Source organism: Peromyscus maniculatus, chromosome 3, assembly GCF_049852395.1.
Source record: "Peromyscus maniculatus bairdii isolate BWxNUB_F1_BW_parent chromosome 3, HU_Pman_BW_mat_3.1, whole genome shotgun sequence".
Lineage (NCBI taxonomy): Eukaryota > Metazoa > Chordata > Mammalia > Rodentia > Cricetidae > Peromyscus > Peromyscus maniculatus.
In genome coordinates this window covers 153,501,115-153,526,508 of record NC_134854.1, presented here as the reverse complement: position 1 = coordinate 153,526,508, position 25,394 = coordinate 153,501,115, and the positions used below count along the sequence as shown (strand labels likewise).

Here is a 25,394-nt window from a genome sequence, read left to right as displayed (position 1 = left end):
ACTTGTAACCAAGCCTCTTAAATGATGACAAATATCCATAACCCACAGAATGACCAATAATTACACAGCCTACCTCTTGGGAATATGGGTGTTGCATTCCTAAGATTACTTCCTGCTGTCTGGGGTGATGGCATCTTTAGAGAACCCTGAAAAAAAAACTGGAATAATTGCCAAGTCCTAGGAGACTTAGCTGTATCATTTGTTATCTAGTCTCTGTGCAATGGGAAAGTTTGGGACTTGTCTCAAGTCCTGGCTAGAGTAGTCTCTTAGGCTGGCCCATCTAAGCTAGCCACTTTGAAATTGTCCTGAACAGTTTGTGTAGTACACAGTCGATCTTTAGGTGGTGTTTGTCAACTTAGTGGCTTTACCATAGTCCAGATGGAATTGTTATTGTGAGGACCCATCCTCCTTTTGGAGACTTCAAAAGTTGATGTTAGGCATGACATGGTTCACTGCAGAAGACTTAAACATTTTTAAATGTTGTATGCAGCAGTTCTAGGAGAGGTTTAAAAAGGACCATAATTTATTATATACATCAAGAGTACAAAAACTTAAAAAAAAAAAGAGTATAAAAACTTAATTCCTAGTTACTTGATAGAGATTCAAACCTAAAATCATGTACAGAAAGCTAGATGAAGCTTTTTTCTAGAATTAGTCAGTACCCTATATGACCATTAATATCATGACAGGAAGTTTAAAAAACATATATGTATTAATCTTGTAAATTTTGGTATAATATTTATTCCTTAAGAAAAGTTTTTAAAAGTCCAAATAAAACCAAAGGATCATGAGACTAGTAGCAATAGAATAGACCCTTAGTTTTGGTCCTATATTGTGTAGCCCTTCTGCCATAAAACAGAGATTTTGGACTTTCCTTTTTAACAAGCATGACTGGATTTAGAGAAGGAGAGAGCCACACCCTAACTCCAAAGCCAGCTTTAATTTTTAATTGAACTGGGACTACAAAAAGACCAGTTGTGTTATGTATCCGTAGAGCATTGCAGAAACAAACATTTGGGAAGATTTATGAAATTTTATCCTGTTGGAAATGTGATATACCAATAGGTCAATTTACTCCTTTTCTTGGGACATTTTCTCCAGATGATTCATCCTTTTTCTTCAGATGTCTCATTTGTCCAAAGGTCTTCAGATTCCTCAGCTGGATACTTTCATTCTGAAGATGGGAATAAAATGTCCTCAAACTGCCTCCTCATAGATTTCTTTAATATCTATAACATATGACATTATGTTGTCTCAATACCTTATGTAGTTGGGGTATTCTGTCCTTTCAGCCTATATCCCAAATGCCTCAGTATCAAAAGAGAAGTCTGTTTTAATTTAGAGTTTCCAAGAATCAAGATTAATGAATGTGTTGAAGGATACATGAGTCCAGTTATCATACAAATAATGTGAACCAATTTACTGTGATGTTTCTCAGCAACCCATGCTATCAGAAGGGACAGAAAGTAAGTAGCATAGAGCAGGAGGAAGGAGACTATGATTTTCATGGCGTTCCTGTGGGCTTTTGTAATGGGGTCTCTGTGTCCTCTGGAACTGAGCTGCATCTTCTGGAGATGTTTCCACAAGGAGAGTATTAGCAGGAGAAAGGAGACCAATGCCAATGAAAATGGTATTACAGAGAACATAGTCATGTTGAATAAGGTCAGCTCTGAAAACAAAGCAAATCCCAAGGAATTCACAGTTGTATTTCCTCCATATTGATGGAAACCCTCTTCAAGAGTAATGCTAGTTTTCATCAGATTTGCAAGCAAGAAGGCCAAGCTTCCCAGCAGCAGCCCCACAATCAGTTTTTTAAGTCTCCATTTCAAGAGGAGAAAGATCCGCCAGGAGTAGTTAGCTATCCTTAGTAAATAAAACATGCTGAGGGCTGTGGCAAGCCAGAGACTAAAGTGGTTAGAAAGTATCCAGCTACAATAGAGAATTCGTAATTCTTTTCCAATCATAAATAAAGATGGATCACATACAGTGTTAAACCAAATATACATTTCCCAGATAAGAGTAATTCTTGAAATTGCCAATGTAAGAAGTATTTTATCCATTGAGGAAAGCTTTTGTTTAGTGACACAGACAAGGAAGTTTGACAGCACAATGAATCCATTGCTCAGATTCCCAAAAATGAACTCTGCCACTATTACTATAGTGGCAAAGCTATGCAGGACAGGTTCCATGTTCAGAGAAAGCTGGATATGTAACAGCACTACTCACCATGTGCTAACCAAGTGCCCCATTTGTGGTCCAATGTTCAGTTAAATTCTTTCTTCCCTTTGTCCTGCTCCTTCTGAAATCTTTGGCTTTACAGCAAGCTGAACATTTCCTGTTTGGTATTTAATCTGCACATTTTTCTTTTTTTTTTTTTAAATTTTTATTTATTTATTTTTCAATTCTTGCTATAGTCTTAGCTAACAAGTTTTTCCACCCCATGGGTTGAAATATTCCGCAGATGATTTAGAAAAGAAGGCAAATTCACATTTGCTGATATGAAAATCAAGATATATTCTTTTCTACTGTTTTGCATTTTCACCTTGTTCTAGCTTAAGGGAATTTTGTTGGGTTCCCTGAGTTCTAATCTTAGTTCACGGGTTACAATGTTACAATGTGAAGCTTAATGAAGTTTTCTGATCTACAGCTTTGCCAATAAGGACTTAGGGAAAAATGCAGAGACTGGTTTGTGCTCTTTCATAAGACTGCAGTTTTCCTTGGAGCTCAGGTTCATGGTTTTAACAGAGTGGATGATGGCAACCAAAGAGATATTCATGTGAAGAGTCAATCTCTCTCTCTCTCTCTCTCTCTCTCTCTCTCTCTCTCTCTCTCTCTCTCTCTCTCTCTGTAAATATATCTATCTATCTATCTATCTATATATATATCTCAAGATAGTCAGCAAAATTCTGAAAATTATATAGACAATAAAAATGGCTAGTTTGATATTCATGTCAACAAAATACTTGCAATTCTATTTATCTTGACTATAGAAAATGTATAGCTTCATTGTTTTATGAGGAAAATACTTCATATTATAAATACATGAATTTATGATTCATGATTTTAAAAGCTCTATGTTTTATTAGTCATATACATTTGATCAGTTACTTACAGAGCATTAAGATATTTACCTTTAATATAATGCATCATCTTTGCTATCCCCCTTCCATAGTCTTAGTCATATACATCAAGGAAGTTAAAATCCAGGTGCAGGAAGGTTAGTTATTTGGGATTGGGGAGGTAGAAGAGATAGTCTAAGTAATAGGGTAGGATGAATGTTCATTAGTAAGTGGGTCTTGTTTATCAACTACCAACCTCTCAAAGCTCAGGAAACTTCATAAAAGAGGGATGAATGAGGAGAGAGCTGTGAGATGCCAATACCTAGACATAATATGGATGTTGTATGCATCAACTCACAGCAGTTGCAGTTGCCTGCACAAAATCTCCACAAGATTAAGCCAGTCAAAACTCCAGCACAGGTGGGGTAAGAAACCTGAATTCCCATTTATATTGGAAGAGTTTTATAAGTTGATGTCCATCAAAATAGGTGAGTCAGCTTCCTTTGGAGACATAGACATTAGAAGGTTTTCCATGCCTTATCAGACTACAGTGAGTACCATTAACTGGGTGTTGGGAATTACTAATAACAAAAATATATAAGTAGAATATGAAATTGGGAACAAAATAGTTTGGAGAATACTGAGGGAAGTTAATGGGAGGTAGTGATGCATCAATAAGATCAGTATAAATAGTATAAATGTATGACACTCTCAAAGAATAAAAAGGTTTTAAATAAAGAAATGAAATGAAAATAAAGTGAAAAAATCTATTAAAAATTGGCTTATACATTGTATAGAGATGTGTACTTAAAATTGTTTAGATTTATTTATTTTACTTTATGAGTGTAAATGTTTGGCTTGAATGTGTGTATGTGTACCACATGCATGCCTGTTGACTTAAGCAGTCAAATGAGGGCATTGGATCCTCTGGAACTGGAGTTATAAGTGGTCATGCCCCCACAACATGGCACTGGGAATTGAGCCTGGGTCCCCTGCAAGAGCAGCAAGTACTTTTAACTGCTGAACCCCGACTCCAGCCCCTGATGTATATAACCTTGGCTAGAGGTTCAGCCACTGGCCTTGTTCCTGCTGTGCAAGCTCTCCACCATGGAACTGCACTGCCATCACTCTCTGTGAACTCTTACAAGTTGTTGTGACATCCTTTGCATGTTTCTTATATGCCACTGCTTTTATCTATTGTGATGTTTTTTCATGGCTTGAAACTAATGTGGAGGCAACAAAAGCCACTGATAGACTCTGGGTTTAATATCTCTCTCTCTCTCTCTCTCTCTCTCTCTCTCTCTCTCTCTCTCTCTCTCTCTCTCTCTCTCTGCTATATATCATCATGTGTTCTTGAAAGGTGTATGACTAGAGGTTTTCCACATTTTTATAGTATTTTTATTTTATAATTAACTTAATTTCACAAATCAGCCATGGATTCATCCGTCCTTCCTCCTCCCACCCCCAGCCCTCCCCTCAATCCACTCCCCACTCCCACCTCCTCCAAGGCAAGATCTCCCCTGGGGAGTTATCCCAGCCTGGCAAACTCAGCCAAGACAGGTTCAGTCCCCTCCTCCCTAAGCCAAGGCTGAGCAAAGTGTCTCAGCATAGGCCCCAGGCTCCAAAAAGTCAGTTCATGCACCGAGGACAGGTCCTGGCTCCACTGCCTGGCAGCCTCCCAAACAGTTCAAGCTAATCTACTGTCTCACTTATCCAGAGGGCCTGGTCCAGTTCCATGGGGATTCTTCCGACATAGGTTCACATTTGTAAAGTAGGATTTCTGAGTTGTGGCAGGAATTTAAAGGTGTTGTAACTAATAAATACTTTGTAGCATTGACCATATTTGTACAGATCTTTTATCTTTATGTGAACTCTTTCATGCACTTTTAAGTTTTTGAAATGACTTTCAGAGGAGATTTTATCACAGAATTTCCTGCTAAAGTGACTCCTTTCATTTACTTTGAGTTACTGGAGAAACTTGATATTTTCCACATTCTTGACTTCCATGAGATTCCATTCATTGTGAGTTGCTGTACTTTGGAATTGGGGGAAAAAATTTGAAGGGGGGTTGTGGAGGCCCACAAAGGTTTTCTAATGATATCTTAGCTTGCTTTATCCAGCAGAGCTGCATTAGAAGATTGTTTGATCATGTGCATGGTTTCTAGGTGATTGGAAGGGTCTACTTTTGGCTGAATTAAGGGGAGGTCTTTTGCTCCACCCCTTGGTATTCCTATAAATAGCCCTTTAGAAGAGACAATATCAAGAATAGTGTGTTGCCTGCTGGCACACAAAGCTTAAAAGAATCGAATGAACACACTGCACTTCTTAAAGATTGACACTTGGCGGGGGAGATAAAATGCCAGCAAAGTTAGTTCCTTCATATGCATTTACATAAATTAAAATGAAGATCAGACCTGAAGAATCTCTGATCAAGGATAGTGAATACTAATAAATTTTATTTATAATGGCAATGGTTGGAAACCATTCATAGGTCATCAGAAGGTAAATCAGAAGTATTTTCAATGTACTGTTTATTACAGTTGTGGAGTACCACTTACCAGTACCACCCAGGAAGAACAACAAGATAATCAGAGAAAAAAAATTATTTTGCTATATTCATTATATACTAATAGTGTTCATTTTAAAATGCTTGGTGCAAATTATGCATTTATGCAGATGCGCAACATAATTAAATAAAAATGCCATAGTTTTAAATTAATTATATTAGCCTTTTTTTATTTGTTGAAAGCAGCCAACAGGTTGAAAGCAACAGTGGAAAAAACAAACATCCACCATGAATATTGGAAGTAACATGTGAATGTGGGGTTTTATTTATTTTTAATTCTTCTCTCATGCAGTACATCCTGACTACAGTTTCCTCTCCCTCTACTCCTCCAAGCACCACACACACACACACTCATCCCCTCTCACCCATGTCTCCCTTCTCACCCACATCATCTCTGCCTCTGTTGCCCTTCAGAAAAGAGCAGGCCTCCCAAGGATATCAGCTGAACACAGTATAACAAGTTACAATAAGACCAGGCACAAACCCTCATATCAGGTCTGGATGAGGCAACCCAGTAGGAAGAAGAATCCCAAGAGCAGGCAAAAGGGTCAGAGATACCTTCGCTCCCACTATTAAAGAGTTCTACAAAAACACCAAACTAACAGCCATAACATATACACAGGGGACCTAGCAAAGGCCCATGCAGGCTCCATGATTGCCATGTTTGTAGTTTGCAGAGCTAGTCTGGATCAATTGAGGTCAGTAAAGTAACCACTATCTTTGCAAACTCTAGGATAAGATTGACTAATGAGAAGGCTTCTCATACTTTCCCCATGACATATTTATGTGATTCATTAATAAATACAGAGCAAAACCATTGGTTAGGAACTGATACCAAATAAAGAGAGCTAGACAGAAGAAAATGAGAGAGAAGTAGAGAATTCAAATTTGCATTGCTCTTGGTTTAAATTATTGAAGGAGGAAAATCTTTTAACTTTAATGCAGTATAGCCATACTTTTTAATCATGTTATACACTATAATTATCAGTAAAAGTAACAAATCAAACTTCTCCATTTCAATTCTAAATAACTGCACTCAATGCCTTTAATTCAACTAAACACAGCTTTATGATTGTATTATTTTATTATAATTACATCAGGTGCCTCCCCCAATGTGTGATATAAAATTCGTCACTTACAGCCAAAAGTGTTCATGAGTAGCTTATAAGTAATTATGGCTATTTCTAAATGGTAAGGCTATCTATCAATGATTTCCCCAAAAAAGGTTTCAAATTGTCTGTTTCTCAAATTTTAAAGGTCTTAATAAAAACCCAGAGGCAGATATTGGGGTAAATGCTGAAAAATCAGAGAGACAAAGGAGTCAGCCATTGCCATGTCTCACCTTGACAACCCCACAAATCCTCTGACTGTTTGCCTCTGTGTCCTCAGCTGAACGAACCTAAGCCAAAAGCCTTCAGCCAAAAGAACTAAGCCAAAAAGCTTTAGCTCCTGTCTCCTAAGGCATATTAGTGCTGGGATGAAAGGCATATGTCCTTCTCAAATACTGATAACAAAGGCATGAGATCTCAAATGCTGGGATTAAAGGGGTGTGATTCCCAAGGACTGGGATTAAAGGTGTGTGGCACCACTACCTGGCTATTTCTTTACTAGACTTAAACAATCTCATGTAATCCAGGGTGGCTTTGAACTCACAGAGATCCAGATGAATCTCTGCCTACCAAGTGCTAGGATGAAAAGTGTGCGCTACCACTGCCTGGCCTCAATGTTTAATTTAGTGGCTTATTCTGTCCTCTGATCTTCAGGCAAATTTTATTAGATATACAATATATCACCACATTTCCCCTTTTTTATCTAAAATTATAAATAAAAAACTATATACAATAGTGTATAAGATTGCAAGACATCAAAACATAATCTTCAGTTGGTAATACAAGTTAGAATAAAAAGTGAATTAGGTACAACATTTTGAACTCACCAAAATACGATAAATAATAGAGTATTTTCTCTGAATCTATCAAATGTTGATGGACTGGACATTGTTAATATAATTCTTGACTATATATATTACATATACTTATTGTACTTATTGTATATAGTTTTTCTTATATTAGTTGTAACCTTCTTTTATTATTTTAGAAAAAATGGGGAAATGTGGTGATATATTGTGTACCCTAATAAAATTTGCCTGAAGATAAGAGAACAGAACAAGCCACTAGATTAAACATAGAAGCCAGGCAGTGGTGGCACACACCTTTATTCCCAGTACTTGGGAGTCACACGCCTTTAATCCCAACACTTGTGATCTCATGCCTTTGCTACAAGTATTTGAAAAGTCAGACACCTTTAGTCCCAGCACTAGGAAAGAAGTAATATGGCTGGGTGGAGAAAGATATATAAGGCCCGAGGAGACAGGAACTAAAGCCTCTTGGCTTAAATCTTTTAGCTTGAGCCCTTTTGGCTGAGGAAACTTTTTTTGGCTGAGAGCTGATAAGCAAACAGAGGATTTGTGGAGTTGGTGAGGTGAGACATGGCAGTGGTTTGTTCCTTAGTTTCTGTGATCTTTCAGCATTTACCCCAATATCTGGCTCCAGGTTTTTTTTTTAATTATAAGACCATTTAAAAATTTGTGCAACAATTGCTAATAATACAGATTTATTCATCATAAATATTTAATGTTTTTAGTTAGGATGGAATTATATATACACTTTGAAGAAAAAATGCAGCTATGTTCATATGCAGGAAAAAAGGAATAAAATGCCCTTGAACTGTGGGCTGGAATAAAACTTTCTTCCTAAAGTAGCTTTACTTAGGACATTTTGTTACAGCAACAGGAAGAGTAAGTAAAACAGGTAAGTAAGCAAATTCTACTACTTTGAGTACAGCGTATATACTATTCCAGCCTATATACTTGCTAGATACGAGCTATATGCTTTAAAATAAGATGTATTTCTAGCAACCAGAAGCAAGACTGCATAATGTAGACTTGTAAGCAGATAACTGTTTCGCAGCACGTCCATCAGGCTGATTTAGTTTCCTCCCATTATCACTCACTCCTTTTTAGGGTATATTTGTCTCTAGGCAAAATGGTTATAGAGAAACTCTGTTCTGATTTGTATAAAATTCCAGTGACTCTAGGCCAATGGTTTCACAAAAATGATGCAAATAATTCTGTATCATTACTCAGATAAATTTTATGGAAGAAGATCTTGCAAAGTTTGAACTTGTTGAATTTAAGTTTAAACTTGTTGAATATTTTTTCAAGACAGAGTTCCTCTATATAGTGATTGTTGTTCTGAAAACCACCATGTAGTGCAGACTGGCCTTGAACTCAAAGAGTGCTGGGATTAAAGGCATTCTGGGATTAAAGTAGCATACTATCACTCCTGCTTTGTTTTAATTGAAATCAAGCATTAAAATAACTAACTATATTGTCTGAGCCTTAGTCGGTGATTTAGACTTACTAATAATAAACTGTTTATGACAAAAAATGTTCTTGAAATATGTCCTCATAGATTTGCTTGTTCTCTACAGCAAAGCATGTTGTTTGGATGCCTTAAATTGTTGGGATATTCTGTCCTTTCAGCCTATATCCCAGATGCCTCAGTATCAAAAGATAAGTCTGCTTTAATTTAGAGTTTCCTAGAATCAGGATTAATGAGTGAATTGAAGGATATGTGAGTCCAGTTATCATACAAATAATTTGAACCAGTTCACTGTGATTTTTCTTAGCAACCCATGTTATCAAAAGGGACAGAAAATAAATAGTGTAGACCAGGAGGAAGGAGACTATAATTTTCATGGCATTCCTGTGGGCCTTGGTACTGGGGTCTCCATGTCCTCTGGAATTGAGCTGCATCTTCTGGAGATGTTTCCACAAAGAGAGGATTAACAGGAGCAATGAGATTAAAGCCAATGAAAATGGTGTTACAGAGAACATAATCATCTTGAATATGATCAACTCTGAAAATAGTGTATAATCTGTCTCCATGAAATTCACAGTTGTGTTTCCTCCATATTGATTCAACCACTCTTCAAGAGTGATGCTCATTTGCATCAGATTTGCAAGCAAGAAGGCCAAGCTTCCCAGCAGCACCCCCACAATCAGTTGTTTAGGTCTCCATTTCAAGTAGAGAAAGATCTGCCAGAAGTTAGCTATCCTGAGTAAATAAAAGATGCTGAGGGCTGTGGCAATCCAGAGACAGAAGTGGCTAGATAGTATCCAGCAGAACACAAGTATTTTTAATTCTTCTCTGGTAATAAATGAAATTGATTGGGTTTTAACCCAAATAAATATTGTTTCCCAGAGGAGAGTAACTCTGGAAATTGCCAAGATAATGAGGATTTGATCAACTGGAGAAAGCTCTCTCTTGTTGATCCAGTCAATGCAGTTGTTCAGCACTATCAATCCATTGCTCAGATTCCCCAGAATGAACTCTGCAACTACTGCAGTGGTGGAGATGCTGTGGAGGACAGGCCCCATATTCAAACAGAGAAAACTCAAAGTCTACTAGCGCTGCTCCTCATGTGCGGGTTAAATGCCTGGTGTATGGTCCAATGCGGAGCTAAATTCTTTCTCCTCTTTGTCCTGCTCCTTCTCCAACCTCTGATTTTTAAGGCACGACAATCATGTCCCATTTGACATTTCATTTGCACACATTCTTGTGAAATATTTTTCTGAAGTTCTCTGCTGAGTCCTAGCTAAAGTTTTTATATGTTTGCCATGGGCTGAAATATTCACCAGATGACCTAGAAACCAAGGACAGCTCACATTTCCTAATGTGCAAATCAAGAAAGATTCTTTCCCACTCTTTTGCATCTCTGACCCTTTTCCGATTTAGGAAATTTGGTTGTGCCAACTTGAGTTCTGAAGTACAAATGTTACAAAATTCTGATTCAACAAATATGAAGTTAAAAAGGGGTTTTATGCTCAAGAGTATTTTGAGCCACTGAAGACTTAAAAGTCATGTGGTGACAGGTCTGTGTTTTTCCACAAAACTTCAATTTCCACTGGAGCTCAGGCCCCAGTTTTACCACACTGAGGGTGGAAGCTGGCTTCAAATAAAGAAAGAGGGATTCATAGTAAATAGTAAATGTCTCTCTCTGCCTCAGAAGAAAAGCAGAAAGCAGAATTCAAAAATACGGACTGAAGTCATGTTAATAAAATACTTTAAATACTTTTTCAACCTTGGCTTGTATAATATATCATATTTCACCTGCTGCAAAAATTTTTCATTTAACAAAATTAGCAATTTATGAAATGAAAAGCTTTGCATTTTATTAATCACTCTAACTTTGCCAGGTGATATACAAAACACTTGGACATTTACAATTAATTTTCAAATTTGATTTATAACTTAAAGTAGTTATATTGCCAGGGGAAAATGATATATATCAATATCAAGGAAGTCAAAGTCCTATACAGAAGGGAATGATGGAGTTGGAGAGCAGAAAGTGGTTCCCCAACTAGCTGAGTAGGTGATCTTCAGGAGTCAGCAGGCATGAGGAGCAGGGGGTAGAAAGAGAAGGCATCGGAAAAGAATCTAGGCAATGAGTGAAGTAACTGGGATTATCAAAGATATTTGCAAGTGTCAGGTGCTAACATTTCAGAAAGCAATCCTCAAAATGCTTGCAAGTGCTTAGTCCAAACTGAACCAGGCAAGTATTTGGAGGCCCTAAACTGTCCTAAAACCTAACAAGCCAACTGAAGACAATAAATTCAATTAGTTGTGCCTTTTGTGTCCAAAGTTAACAAGATCTAAAAGGAAAACTTGTGGTAGTGAATGTGGGTAACAGTCTCCTATCTCAAACAAACTTAAATTTGTGCCAAAATAGAACAGACTTTAACTGATAATATCTTAAAACTGACAGTAAAGGAATATTGTTGGTTATTTGTTTCCTTGACTGGACTGAAAAGATACAGAAGTCTAGGCTCATATCACAGAGCAGAATACATAGTGTTTATGCCCACCTCACTGAAAATCTCAAGGGACACAAGCAGACTCCAGGTGTTCTGCCCACCTTGAAGCTTCTACATGTATTGTCTCTTTTCACTTTACTAAATCCTCTCTTAATTTTTTTAATTTTTACTTTTTTATTTAAAAGTTTTATTTCATTTTACACGCCAACCACAGTTCTTCCTCCCTCCTCTCTTCTGGCTCACCCTCCCTCCTCCCCACCGTGCTCCCCATCTGCTTCTCAGAAAGGTTAAGGTCTCCCATGGGGAGTCAACAAAGTCTGGCATATCAAGACGGGGCAGGATCAAGCCCCTCCCCGCTGTATGAAGGTTGAGTAAGGTATTTCTCCATAGGGAGTGGGCTCCAAAAAGCCAGTTCATGCACTAGAGATAAATCCTGGTCCCACCGTCAGTGGTCCCACATACTGCCAAAGCCACACAACTGTCACCGACCTTCAGAGGGCCTAGTTCAGTTCCATGAGGGTTCCCAGCTGTCAGTCCTGGGTAAATTGGGAGTTGGGGGTTAAGGTAAAGTGGGAAGAGAACATGAGGCAACAGGATGGTCCAGTTTGGTGAGAGACAAAGAGGGAGAGCAGGTAAAGAGATATCTTGAGAGAGGGAACCAATATGGGGTCAGAAACCTGGTGCTAAGGAAGTTCCCAGGAACCCACAAGGATGACCCCAGCTAAGACCCAAGTAGTAGTGGAGAGGTTGCCTGAACTGGCCTTCTCCTGTAATCAAATTGAAGACTACCTTAAATGTCATAGAACCTTCATCCAGTTACGGGTGGAAACAGATAATCACTGGGTGGAGCTCGCCGAGTCCAGGCGAAGAGAGGGAGGAATGATTATACAAGCAAAGGAGTCAAGATTATGAAAGGGAAACCCACAGGGACAGCTGACCCGAGCTAGTTGGAGCTCACTGGCTCTGGACTATTATTATTATTATTCCTTGTAATCACTACATTTTGGGGGAAGGTGTTCTAGATGTGGTCCCCCAAACCTTAGGTCGCCCAACCTAAAGACCAAGATTGTTAACTACTTCTCCAGTAACCTTTTTGCTTTCTGGGGTAGAAAGCAGAAAGCAAAAAGTCACGGCAGTAGAACCCAGTGAGCAGGTATGTATCTCATTGAGGGGACAATTACTTTTCCCATTTCCTAATCTCATCTTTAGCAGTGTTATGTCTTCCCTTTTGGATTAGAGTTGCTTACTTTAGAATGTAAAGTAGGAGTTCCTCTTTAAATCAGGATCTTTCTTTAAAGAAAGCCACAATCTTTGTATGGGCATGAGAGGCACATAATGTAAACACCTATCAGTACCATCTGTAAAGTCTGGATCAATCACCCATGCCATTCCAGCCAGAGAATGTAGCATGAATCTTAAAAGGTCTTATTAATAAAAATAAACCTGGAGCCAGGTATTGAGGTGAATGCTGAAAGTTCAAAGAGACAGACAGGCCACAGCTAACATCACTTCACCAATTCCTCAGCTGATCTTGTTTCCTCAGGCTGAAGCCTCTGAGACTTCATCCGGAATGAATCTCAGCTGAACTGCTGCTAGAAGCCTAAAAGCTTAACAAGCTCTAGTTCCTGGTCCTCAGGCTTTATATACCTTTCTGCTTCCTGCCATCACTTCCTGTGATTAAATGTATGTCACCATGCCTGGCTGTTTCCAGTGTGGCTTTGAACTCACAGAGATCTGGATGGCTCTCTGCCTCCAGAATGCTAGGATTAAAGGTGTTTGTGCCACCATTTTCTGGCCTCTATGTCTATCTAGTGACTGTTCTGTTCTCTGACCCCGGATAAGTTTATTATGGTGCACAATACATTGGGGGACACAATATCACCATAAGAAAATACTATCATATTGATATCCATGCCCTCCCCCAGTGGTATCTGGGCTATTCCCTTTCCATCTGTCTTTCCAAGCCAAAATTCTACTCATAAGATTTCTGTATTCACTCAGGCAAAATAAATGTTTTACCGTAATTGTTTTTAGCTTTATATATTTACAACTTCTGCATAACTAGATATACTGTATTAGAGCTTTTAATTTTAATCTCACAGGCCTGAAAATACTACTTTGTATCTTTTGATCACAAGAACAAATCAGAGTTTTCTATTATATCTAGAAAAAATGTACTGATATTCCCTAGAGCTTAATGGCAATCAGAATCTGCACACACTGGTCACCTAAGGGACAGCACAGACTATACATATTAGGAAATACCACTGACCATAGAGTTTGTGGCATAATGAGTGCTATGAGTTAAGGGATGAGAGGCTGTGTTACAGTTTGAGCTACACATTGTTCATGGTCCCAGAAGGATTCTGTAAGTAAAAACTTTGGGAGGATAAACCAGAACAATGAGAGTGGTTTCCTATAGACATGGAAGCACAATCAATTCCAGGGAGCAATCACAGAAACTTTTCTCAATGTCTGAAGGACAATAAAGAATAAATGGCACAAATGGAATTGTATGAAAATTTTGAGTATTTCCAACACTTTCCTTTTCTTGGACTGAGGATGTATGACAAGTGCTTTGTTTTTCTTACTCTCATTCACTTAAGATTTACTTAACACCCTGGTAAATTCTGGTATATTTCCTAAAATTTTGTGCACTAATTGTACACATAAAACAAGTCAATGAAATGATATTAGACATATCAGTATATCTCTGAGTGTGCATGTGGGGGGGTGTCTGTGTGTGTGCCTGTAAAAACAACAATTAAAGACTAAAATGTGAAAGGGACAAGGGAGTATGAGAGTGGTGGAGGGAGGAATGCTGTGGGATGGTCTGTATGTCAAATTACTCTGGTCAATAAATAAAACACTGATTGGCCAGTGGCTAGGCAGGAAGTATAGGCCAGACTAACAGAGGGGAGAAAGGAGGGAACAGGAAGACAGAGGAAGTCACTGCTAGCTGCTGCCCATGACAAGCAGCATGTGAAAATGCTGGTAAGCCATGAGCCACATGACAAGGTATAGATTTATGGAAATGGATTATTATAATGTACAATATAAGAACAGTTAGCAAGAAGCCTGCCATGGCCATACAGTTTGTAAGCAATATAAGTGTCTGTGTTTACTTGGTCGGGTCTGAGCGGCTGTGGGATTGGAGGGTGATAGAGATTTGTCCTGACTGTAGGCAAGGCAGGAAAACTCTACAGAGGAAAGACAAGGGAGAAATAATGTAATTATGTTTTAATTTAAAAAATGTGTCAGCAATGGCATTTCTATACTATTGCCCCTATAGACAATGCATCTAACATCACCTTTCAATAAGAATGATGTTTATCACAGCAGAATAAGATGTTTTCTGTAGAATATTAATAGACCCTATTATGAATTAAAAATCTCCCCAGTTATACTTTATATTTTCTTGTTACTTCAAATATTTTTCTGTTTTGTTTTGTTTTGTTTTGTTTTGTTTTGTTTTGTTTTGTTTTGTTTTTCAAGACAGGATTTCTCTGTGTAGTTTTGATGCCTGTCCTGGATCTCGCTCTGTAGACCAGGCTGGCCTTGAACTCACAGAGATCCACCTGCCTCTGCCTCCTGAGTGCTGGGATTAAAGGCGTGCACCACCACCGCCTGGCTGTTACTTCAAATCTTAATAATATTCTTATAGTAAATAGAACTTTGATTTGTTGGGTAAATCCATCTTGGCTATGATGTACAATCCTTTATAGCATTTCTAGATTCTGTATGCCAATGTTGCATCATGATTTCATAAGTATGTTTATACAGAATATTGACAGTTAAATTTTTTGAAACAAGGTTTTGCTATGTAGCCCACATAGCATAAATCTTACAATGTTGTCCAGGTGCTCCACTAACTCTTGATCTTTTTATCTCAGGCTTTCAAGTGCTGGCATTATAGGTATGTACCAACATGCCTAGTTACAATTAATAATCTTGTTCACCAGGAATTGACTTTATGAGTCTATTAGCCTCTGAAAAAGACCACTAATGTAAATCCCTTCTCCATGGAATGGACATTGATGTCTGGTATTGTAATCTTGGTAAAAACAGTTCTGTCTTGGGAGGTCATAGTCCTAAGGCAGAACCTGCTATTGTTCTTTTGATAAATGGTCATGATGTCAAATTGTCTTCTGTTTATGTTTATATCAATAAACCTAGCTGCTCTTTATCTTGATCAGAGAAGCTTCTTTTTACAATTGAGCAGAAGATTTATATAAAAGGTTGAAGTGCTAATAATAGGAGACTTAGCCTTAAATGGGACATCTTTACTTAATTTTCCATACCAATGCTTAAGGAACATTCTCAAAGAGAAGGCAGAAAGAATATAAGAGCTGAGGCTATGGAAAAGTACTTTGAACTTCTGTCTTCTGGGCATGACATGACTGTTGTACTCATATCTATATTTGCATGTTCCTAAGCATAACTCAGTCCATACAACATTACTTGTATGTATATTTTCAGGGTTGATCATTTGACACTGGAAAACCATTTAGTTTACTATTGGTGAAATTATTAAGGCCACTCCACATAGTTAAAAGGAGATTTATTTAATGGCATAACTTACAAATGAAGGAATAGGTAGGTTGAGGGTCTGGGAAAGATGCAGCAGCAATTTGGCAATGTTCTCTGGAGAACTCTCCTCCATCCACCTCTAGCATCCGGGCTCCCAGCAGCAAGAGAGCACGGCACATCCTGATCTCGGGTCTTCAGGTTCTCCCTTGGCTCTGCCTTGTGGGCATGATAGTTACCAAAACCTCAGTGGGGGGTGGAACTTCCAGACCAAAGCTGGAATGGCTACCCACTACAGTTTACTATTTTCTAGGGAAGACCATCTCTTCTGTTCTCAGTTCTCCTCAGTTGCCTGTAGTTCTTGGTGTAGGTTTGAGACCTCATGGATTTTTCATCATCTACTTTGTCATATTTGTAACATGAATCTTAAAAGTTCTTATTAATAAAAAAAGAATGGAGCCAGATATTGGGGTAAAAGCTGAAAGATCAGAGGAACACAACAAGCTAGCCACGAGCTCTTACCTCTAGGAAATCCTGTCTCAACATAGTGAGTTCCTCTTTCCTCATACCTTATATACCTTTTTCTGCCCTGCCATCTTACTTGCTCAGATTAAAGGCATGTGTGCTTCCCAAGAAAAGGTATAAGATCTCAAATGTTGGGATTAAAAGTGTATGCTACCACACCTGGCTCTGTTCCCTGTGTGGCTTTGAAATCACAGAGATCCAGATGAATCTGTGCCTGCCGAGTGATAAGATTAAGGGTGTGTACCACTACTGTCTGGCCTCTATGTCTAATCTAGTAGTTGGCTCTGTCCTCTGATCCCCAGATAAGTTTTATTAGGGTGTACAATATATCACCACATTTCTCCTTTCTGCCCAACAATAAGTACAACAAGGATATACAATATATACATTCAAGAATTGAATTAGCAATGTCTAGTCAATTAACATTTGACATATTCAGACAAAATGCTCTATTATTTAGCCTATTTTGGTGAGTCTAAAATGTACCTAATTCATTTTCTATCCTAACTTGTATTGCCAACTGAAACCTATCTTTTGATGTCTTTCAAATTTACACACTTATACACCTCTTAGTAAGTTTCTTTTCTAAATTTGTTAACAAGGAAAACTATAACTATCTAATCTTCAACTCCCTCAGAGACCCAAGGAGGAAATAATATTAACTGAGTAAGTACGAAGTGCAAACAAGTGACTTCCAAAAACTGTGAGAAATGACAGAAACAGCTGACTGAGTCAACCAAGATTTCTCTGCAAAATTGGGGCAGCTGTCTTTGGCCTATAGGCCTAGTATATCTGACAGACTAATCTATGAAGCAGGATTTTCTAAAGAGCCTTCCTACCTTGTCTTGGCAAGGTTCAGCAGTCCTTTCTTTTGTTTCCTGCTTGTGCATTTTGGACAGCATACTGTCAGTAGTCAAGGCAAGGATGTAGCTAGAGTTTTCCTCCCTTGCCCACAGTCAGGACAAATCTCTGTCACCCACCAGTCCCACAGCTGCTCAGACCCAACCAAGTAAACACAGAGACTTATATTGCTTACAAACTGTATGGCCATGGCAGGCTTCTTGCTAACTGTTCTTTTAGCTTAAATTAATCCATTTCCATAAATCTATACCTTGCGACATGGCTCATGGCTTACTGGCATCTTCACATGCTTCTTGTCATGGTGGTGGCTGGCAGTGACGACTCCTTCTGCCTTCCTGTTCTTTCTTTTCTCCTCTCTGTTAGTCTGGCCTATACTTCCTGCCTAGCCACTGGCCAATCAGTATTTTATTTATTGACCAATCAGAGTAATTTGACATACAGACCATCCTACAGCACAAGGGTTTTTTCTTGCTCAGTGGCCAATCTTGCCACAATGAAAGTAAACTCCATAAAGAGTTTCTTCAATGCCCATCACCTTCTCTGAAGTAGATTGGTGCTTCCAGGAGTAGACATGCCTCATTGTCATAAAAAAGAAATCTATATTATTAAAACATCTTAAATGCTATATTCTGTAGATAGTGTTTGAATATGACCTGTCTATCTAAAATATATTTCTGATTAGCCTTGAAAACATACCTAATATGACTACAAGTTTGATTATAATGACTACTAAATTGCATTTCTTGTATCCTAATTAGTTGTTAATCATAACTTTCAAGGAGTATCAATTTTCATTACATTGTTAAATGAACTGTATAGCTACAATACCTTGAAGAAGATTAGAAATATATGTACAGTTATTTCCAATGAAATTTATCTCATTTGTATCATTATATATAATTTGTATACAATACACAAAAAGCCAGTCCATTGTAAAATATTTAAAACTAGTAGTTGGTTTCTAAAAGTAGCTTCAATAATCTAATTTTTATCTATATCATATCTATATTCTTTCTTTTTTCAGAGTAGATTCAATAATCTACCCTTTATGCTATCATTTCTATATCTTTATTTCAGAGTAGATTCAGTAATCAACCTTTCATCTTATTTCTATATCCTCTTTTTTGTTTTTCTTTTTCATTTTCAAACAAGAACCCTAAATCTAACCTTTCAGCCTTTTTCCTGACCATTAACAATAACAATTTATAACCAACCATCCTAAACAATGCTAATTATTCATAATCCATTGAATGACCGAAAACCACCATCCCACCTCTTGGGAATGTGGTCGTTGTGTTCTTATGCTGTGGGATGTTCTGGATGCTCTGAATGGGTTTCTCTGATTGGTTAATAAGTAAAGCGCTGAATGGTCAGTAGCCAGGTAGGAAGTATAGGTGGGACAAAGAGGGAAGAGAATTCTGGGAAGTGGAAGGCTGAGGCAGAGAAACACTACCAGCCGATGCAATGAAGAACAGGATGTAAAGTACCGGTAAGCCATGAGCCACATGGCAAGGTATAGATTAATAGAAACAGGTTAATTTAAGATAAAAGAACTAGATAGCAAGAAGCCTGAGCCATTAGGCCAAACAGTTTAAATAATATAAGCGTCCGTGTGTTTATTTTATAAGTGGGCTGCGAGACTGCCGAGGCTTGGCAGGACCCAGAGAGAAACTCTCCAGCTACATTCTTAGAATTACTTTCTGATATCTGGGGGTGAAGGCATCTTTAGGGAATCCTGAAAGAACATTTTGATTAATTGTCAGGTCCTGGGGGAGTTAGCAGTATCATTTGTCCAGTCTTTGCATAATGAGAAAGTGAAGGACTTGTCTCAAGTCTTGCTTGAATAGTCTGTGAGGCTGGATCACCTCAGCTAGTCATCTCAAAATTATCCTGAGCAGTTTGTAGTACAAAGCTGATCTTCCAGTGGTGTTTGTCAGCTTAGTGGTATTATCATCTCCCTAATGGGATCTTTGTTGTGGGGCCCCATCATGTTTTTTGGAGACTTCAAAGTTGCTGTTAATCATGGTCAGGGTTCACTGAAGAAAACTTTTAGTGCCTACTCTGTTTTTTGGAGCAATATCAATTGTATCTGTGGCAGAATCATGTTTCAAAGCCAGTCCCAAGTTTGCAACACAACAGGTTCCATTCTTCTTCACCAAGGTATGTTTTTATTTCAAATCTCTATGAGCAATAGCTAGCTTTCCTTGGTCACCAACAATCTCCATGAAAAGATGGCAAGACTACTTGCCATGGACAAAGTGAGTCTGATCATCCCCTCCACCGTAACAGCGTATGTATTCAAGTAATCAAAAAGAGATCCATGCTCGTAGTAATCTGACACCAGCCACAGCTGAGTCCATGTGCCATTGCCTTTGTTACCTGCTGCCATAAATCCTAGGATGTTTTCATGGCACAATATTACAGTCCTATAAATCTCTGCCTCTCAGAACCACGAATGTCCTTCCCTAGAAAAGAATATCTTCACAGAAACTTCTTCTCCCTGCCACTTGCTTCACCAATCTTCTCCAAACCGACCTTTGCCAATGCTTTCTTGTAACACGATGGTCCTGGCAATAGTTCTCTGAACCAGCAGCAGTAAACACTTTGGTCCCAGTAGCAGCATTGCTGCTGCCACAAACACAATGAGAATCGGATTGAAATTCAGAGTGGCAGCTGCTGCTTCCTCAGTCAAAAGTCCCACTGCCACCATATGTGGCCTGGCCCATGTTGCAGCTTCTCCTCAGCAAGCCTCCCAAGCTGGCCTCCACCTCCTTTAGCACATCCTACCAGCATGCACCACCACCACGAGCTGCGTGAAGCATGGGCCTGAGCAGGGGACTGCAAGGCCACAGGCAAGTGGCTTTTTTGTGAATTCATGCCACAAGTGTTGAGGGCCAAATGTAACATGAATCTTAAAAGTTTTTATTAATTAAAAAAAAAGAAAAGAAAAACAACCAGGAGCCAGATATTGGGGTAAAAGATGAAAGATCAGAGAAACATAACAAGCCAGCCACAAACTCTTACCTCTAGGAAATCCTCAGTGTCAACACAGTGAGTTCCTGTTTCCTCATGCTTATATACTTTTTTTCTGCCCTTCCTTCTTACTTACTGAGATTAAAGGAGTGTGTGCTTTCCAAGCAAAGGCATGATATCTCAAGTGTTAGGATTAAAGTTATATGCCACTATTCATGGCTCTGTTCCTAGTGTGGTCTTGAACTCACAGAGATCCAGAAGGATCTCTGCCTCTGGAGGGATTAAGATTAAGGGTGTGTGCCACTCCTGTCTGGCTTCTGTCTAATTTAGTGGCTGGTTCTGTCCTCTGATCTCCAGATAAGTTTAATTTGGGTGCACAATATATCAGCACACATGTCCATTGGTGTTGTCCTTATTCAGCTCATGTTTTGGCAATCATATTGATGAGACTTATGGCTGTAGGTTCTGACATTATCAGAAGACACAATCTCACAGTCAGTTGTAGTGAGTGGCTGTTTGAGTCATGCCCTGAAGTACTGCCCCTAGTGAGGTAGCAGGTAGCAGTTATACCTGCCTATGACCTTGAGGTATATGCCCCTGGGGTGTGGCTACTGATCCTTAAGACCTGAGATGTAAGTAAAAGGCTCTCTCTTGGCTCCCTCATGGTTTGAATGTTGACATCTTGAACCAAGCAGATCAGTGTGGGACATAGCTCAGCTTTCCTGAACCCTACGATAAATCTCCCATGGTTGTGAGTTAATCCCCAAATATATTCCTTTGAGCATTAAAATGACTCCATGGATTGCTAGCAATTTGGTTCTAATAGTCAATTTTCTGAAATTCCTCCTCTTACAGTCTTTCTGTTGCCTTTTCTGCAATGTCCTAAGTCTTAGGTGTGGTAGTGTTTTGTAAATATCTCCATAAGGACAAAAGATATAAGAACAGCATATATACCTAAGAAGTGATACAAGCAAGAATCCTATCCACCCCAGAAGTCTCCCAAGAGATGTCGTGTGTAAGTCCATTTGAGGATTTGAAGGCACTGGCAGCCTGGTTATGTGGTAGAGCATGTTCCACAAGAACCTTGAATAGAGAAGCTGCCATGGAGTCTAAATTGACACTAAAAAATTTATAATTGAGTTATCTTTCCATTTTTAGTTGAAAACATGTGCTTACATAACTTTTATTTTTTAATGTGGATTATGTATTTCTAATATTAACTATATTTACTTCTCTTGGTTGTTAAATTTATGTCGAATCCTTTGTTTTTTAACCTCAACCCCATCAACTCGTGTGTGTGTGTGTGTGTGTGTGTGTGTGTGTGTGTGTGTGTGTGTGTAGAGAGAGAAAAAGGAGTTTTCCGTGTCGTTAGTCCCTTCATTTGTTGTTAAGCATTGACTCAGTATCTGTGATCTCTATACCTACCGATTCAAGCAACTGCAGACTGAAGCAAATAGAAATAAATTAGTTTTGGGGTTTTATACCTAATGAACATTACAATTCTTTGTATCCATATTTCTATACAGTGCAGTTAATGAATATTTGTATAACATCATATTGCAATAGGTATTACAAATATCCAGAAATGTGACTATATGCAAACTCAATCCAAGGCATTGAAGCATTCACAAATGCTGATATATACAGAGAGAAGTGAATCCAGTTCTTACAGATCATGGGTATGAGGCTTCATGACCATGATAAAGCTGGGTACAACTGCATCTGTGTTCTAATGTTTCTAGTTTTTCATTCTCCAGATGTGAGTCCTTGAATAAGATTCATAATCTCATTTCCCTTCTTTTTCTTTATGTATCAAAAATGTGTTACCATTCGTGGGATTAAACATGGTAATACTTGTAAGTCAGTAATGTTAGCTATCTACATATAAGAATACAGTGTAAACATTTTTTCTAGCACTTCTTAAATTTTTATTTTTATTTAAAATATAAACACACATAATTTTCCCCTCTCCTTTCAACAACCCCATCTATGCTTTTTTCTCCTTCTTAAATTCAAGTCATCTCTTCTTAAAAAGCATTATTGTACACACACACACACACACACACACACATACAAATAAACATATAAATGAAACTCTTGAGTTCATTTAGTATGTATATATGTATATGGTTTTAGGGCTGACCACTTGGTATTGTATAACCAATTAGAGAGCTCATCATTATGGAAGACTAATTTTTTCTCTCATCAATTGCTTGTAACTCTTCATCTAGGCATGGGGCCACCATAAGATTTCCCTCATCCATGTTGGCATACCAATATTAATGAAGTCAACATTTCTTAAGATTTATTTGTCATTTATCTCTACTCATTTGAGTTAAACATTTACCAATTTGTCCCAATAACATTATACTAAATCCTTTGAAAATATAAATTATTATGGAACAGATGACATGACTGATTGTTCTATCTACCACTCCAAATGCTCATATTGTAATTGATCAAAGGAAAGGGAACTGTATGGTCAACTTAAGAATAATAAAACAGACTGGATGATATTTTTTGTTTAAAGCAACTTTATTTTTGGTGCCCATGGCAATAAAAAATGTACATCTTCTGAGGATCATCGAACAACTGTGTTTAATCCATAAGTGAAATATAATTGAAGGACAAAATATAAATTAATCTCTAGAACATTATATTGAATGAAAGAAGGCACTTTCTTATCTATCATCTGTCCTCCCAAGGTAAGGAGAATCTCTGGGAACATAAATCACATGTGTTTTTTTTTTCAGTAATCATGGAATCATAAGGATTATCTACAAAGAAGTACCAGAGAATTTTGGGGGATGTGGATCTTACTATGGCCTGTATGTAGTACCAATATATGCATGTTTATATGTGGGTTAATCTCATAGAATGCACAACATATCAAACTTACAACTGAATTCATTGGAGTACTGCCTTCGAATGACATAATGAAGCATTTGTCTCAAAGCCCAAGACAGTAGCATGCTTATTTTTAGATCACTGGCATTCTCAATCTGCAGATAGGAATACCAGAGAGCATCACAATTACTTAGCATTTAAATCTTCAAACCACTTCATTTTACAAGCTAACATAAACAAAATGTCTTATAAATAATTAAAAGTAAGAAATAAAATAAACATGTTGTTTTATGTGTTATAATTTTATCTACAAAAGACCAAAAGAATAAAATCCAAAGCATATCTGACAGTTAAGACATTTTTGTTCATTTTGTAAATAAAAAGCAATCACCATACATTACCACATGTCTACCATCTGGCACCTAATCTCATAAAATTTTATAACATTTAATTTGGGGACTAAATCATATGTTATTTTACAAATTACCTCCATATTTTTAAAATACTGATTTTTATCTTTAGTAATAAGTGTGGGAGTGATGTGAGTGCAGTTGCCTTCAGCGGCCAGAAGAGGGCATCCGATCCCTAGAACTGGAGTGACAGGTTGCTGTGAGCCACCTGATGCACGTCTACTGAAAGAACTGCAAACACTTTTCACAGCTGTGCCTTTTCTCAGCCACTCCTAACAGAATCCCATGAAGCAGTGACCTCTGTCTCCAGATGTTTCATCTGAGTTTGAGGTAGAGACAACCTCTTATTGTGCTCTCAGCTGACAGCTTCATCCACATCTGGTTACATCTTATAGCATTCTTGTCTTCACATGGCAGATTGTATTTTGTACATGCAACTATTATAAAGTTATGAAGAAAACAGATCGTCCCTCTATATAAATATTCAGCTGTTATAGTTGAATGGATTTATGTTAGAATTGTCATTACTTATTTCATCGCCTCTCTTTGAAATTTCTCAAAAATGCACACAAAGGAGCATTTATTTCAAAGCTCAAGACAGCAGTATGCTTATTGCTAGATCATTGGCATTCTTCATCTGCAAATAGAAATACCAAATAACATCATAGTTGATGCAATCATACAGTATTTGAGTTATGATTTTTCAGTGACTGACTGAATTAAAAATTAATTAACATTAAGACAACAAGAAAAATTATTGTAAACCATAACCCTGCAGTTGGAAGCATTTCTTTATAGAAACAAGGAATGAATAATCTATTTCTATAAATGTATATGTTGATATCTTAATGAGGATTTAACAATGTAAACAGAGGGCATGTAATCATTTTTACCTGTGTTTCAACTCAAGAACATAACTAAACTGATTATTAAATATGTTTATTTAATTTTTATTTCTGTCACATAAAATCATGTTCCTGTTAATCATGTGCTGTTATCCATAGGCTTCTCTAGATTTCTATTCCTAGGACAATCCAGTTGTTTCCTAAGTCACAGGTATGTGATGCAATGAAGTAAGGATGTACACTTTCCTTGTGGAATACTCAATTAGAAGGCTGCAATCAGTCATAATTTGATATTTTTTTTACAGATTAAATTTCAAATGTTTAGGTACATTCCTGATGACTGAATTACAAAATGTGTACCTCCAAATGATCCCAGCTGTACTCAGAATGATGTATTCCAATATTTCATTAATGTGAAACAAAGACTATTATAGGATAATTAGGATGATGTTACCTTATGATATCGAGGAATTTAAAAACACTTCTTGGAATCTTCATTTGAACTCATGAATTTATCTGACTTCTAATGCTCATATTTTATTCTTTACTTCTAATTTAAAATGTTTAGGACATTTTTAACATTAAAATTTATGTTTATTTGAGTAAAGCTATAAAGAACTCTTCATAGTATTTACTTCTCATATGCACCTATATATAACATAGACTTTTCATTTAAAAATTTCAGAAAGCCTCATGGTTGGTAAAAATTCACTATATTTATTAATAAAAAATGTCTTATAGTTAAGTATTTTGCATTAATATACCTCTAAATATAAACATATTAATGTACCTTCTCATAAATATATTTCTATAAATGCAATGTTAGTGATTATCTCAACCACACATTTTCAGGATACAAAAAAGTTATGCTCAAAAGAAATGAATAGAAATTCATAAATTTCT

At 37.5% G+C, this 25,394-nt stretch overlaps 2 protein-coding genes and 1 pseudogene across 2 annotated transcripts; all 3 read right to left on the bottom strand.

The window, feature by feature from the left end:
* Positions 1–1,262: 1,262 nt before the first annotated feature.
* Positions 1,263–2,249, bottom strand: LOC102922230 (taste receptor type 2 member 102-like). Its single transcript, XM_015989114.1, is given in 1 exon segment — positions 1,263–2,249. A coding segment is annotated over 1 exon segment (987 nt).
* A 6,890-nt stretch (positions 2,250–9,139) lies between these two features.
* Positions 9,140–10,066, bottom strand: LOC102928385 (taste receptor type 2 member 124-like). Its single transcript, XM_006995695.1, has one exon. It carries the CDS (start codon positions 10,064–10,066, stop codon positions 9,140–9,142), a length of 927 nt encoding a protein of 308 aa, XP_006995757.1.
* A 9,383-nt stretch (positions 10,067–19,449) lies between these two features.
* On the bottom strand, positions 19,450–20,126 carry LOC107399826 (TGF-beta receptor type-1 pseudogene; annotated as a pseudogene).
* Between the last annotated feature and the right edge of the window lie 5,268 nt (positions 20,127–25,394).

What these genes read in the sequence shown, in the direction of transcription:
- LOC102928385 (XM_006995695.1), bottom strand. Translation starts at nt 10,066, where the DNA reads ATGGGGCCTGTCCTCCACAGCATCTCCACCACTGCAGTAGTTGCAGAG.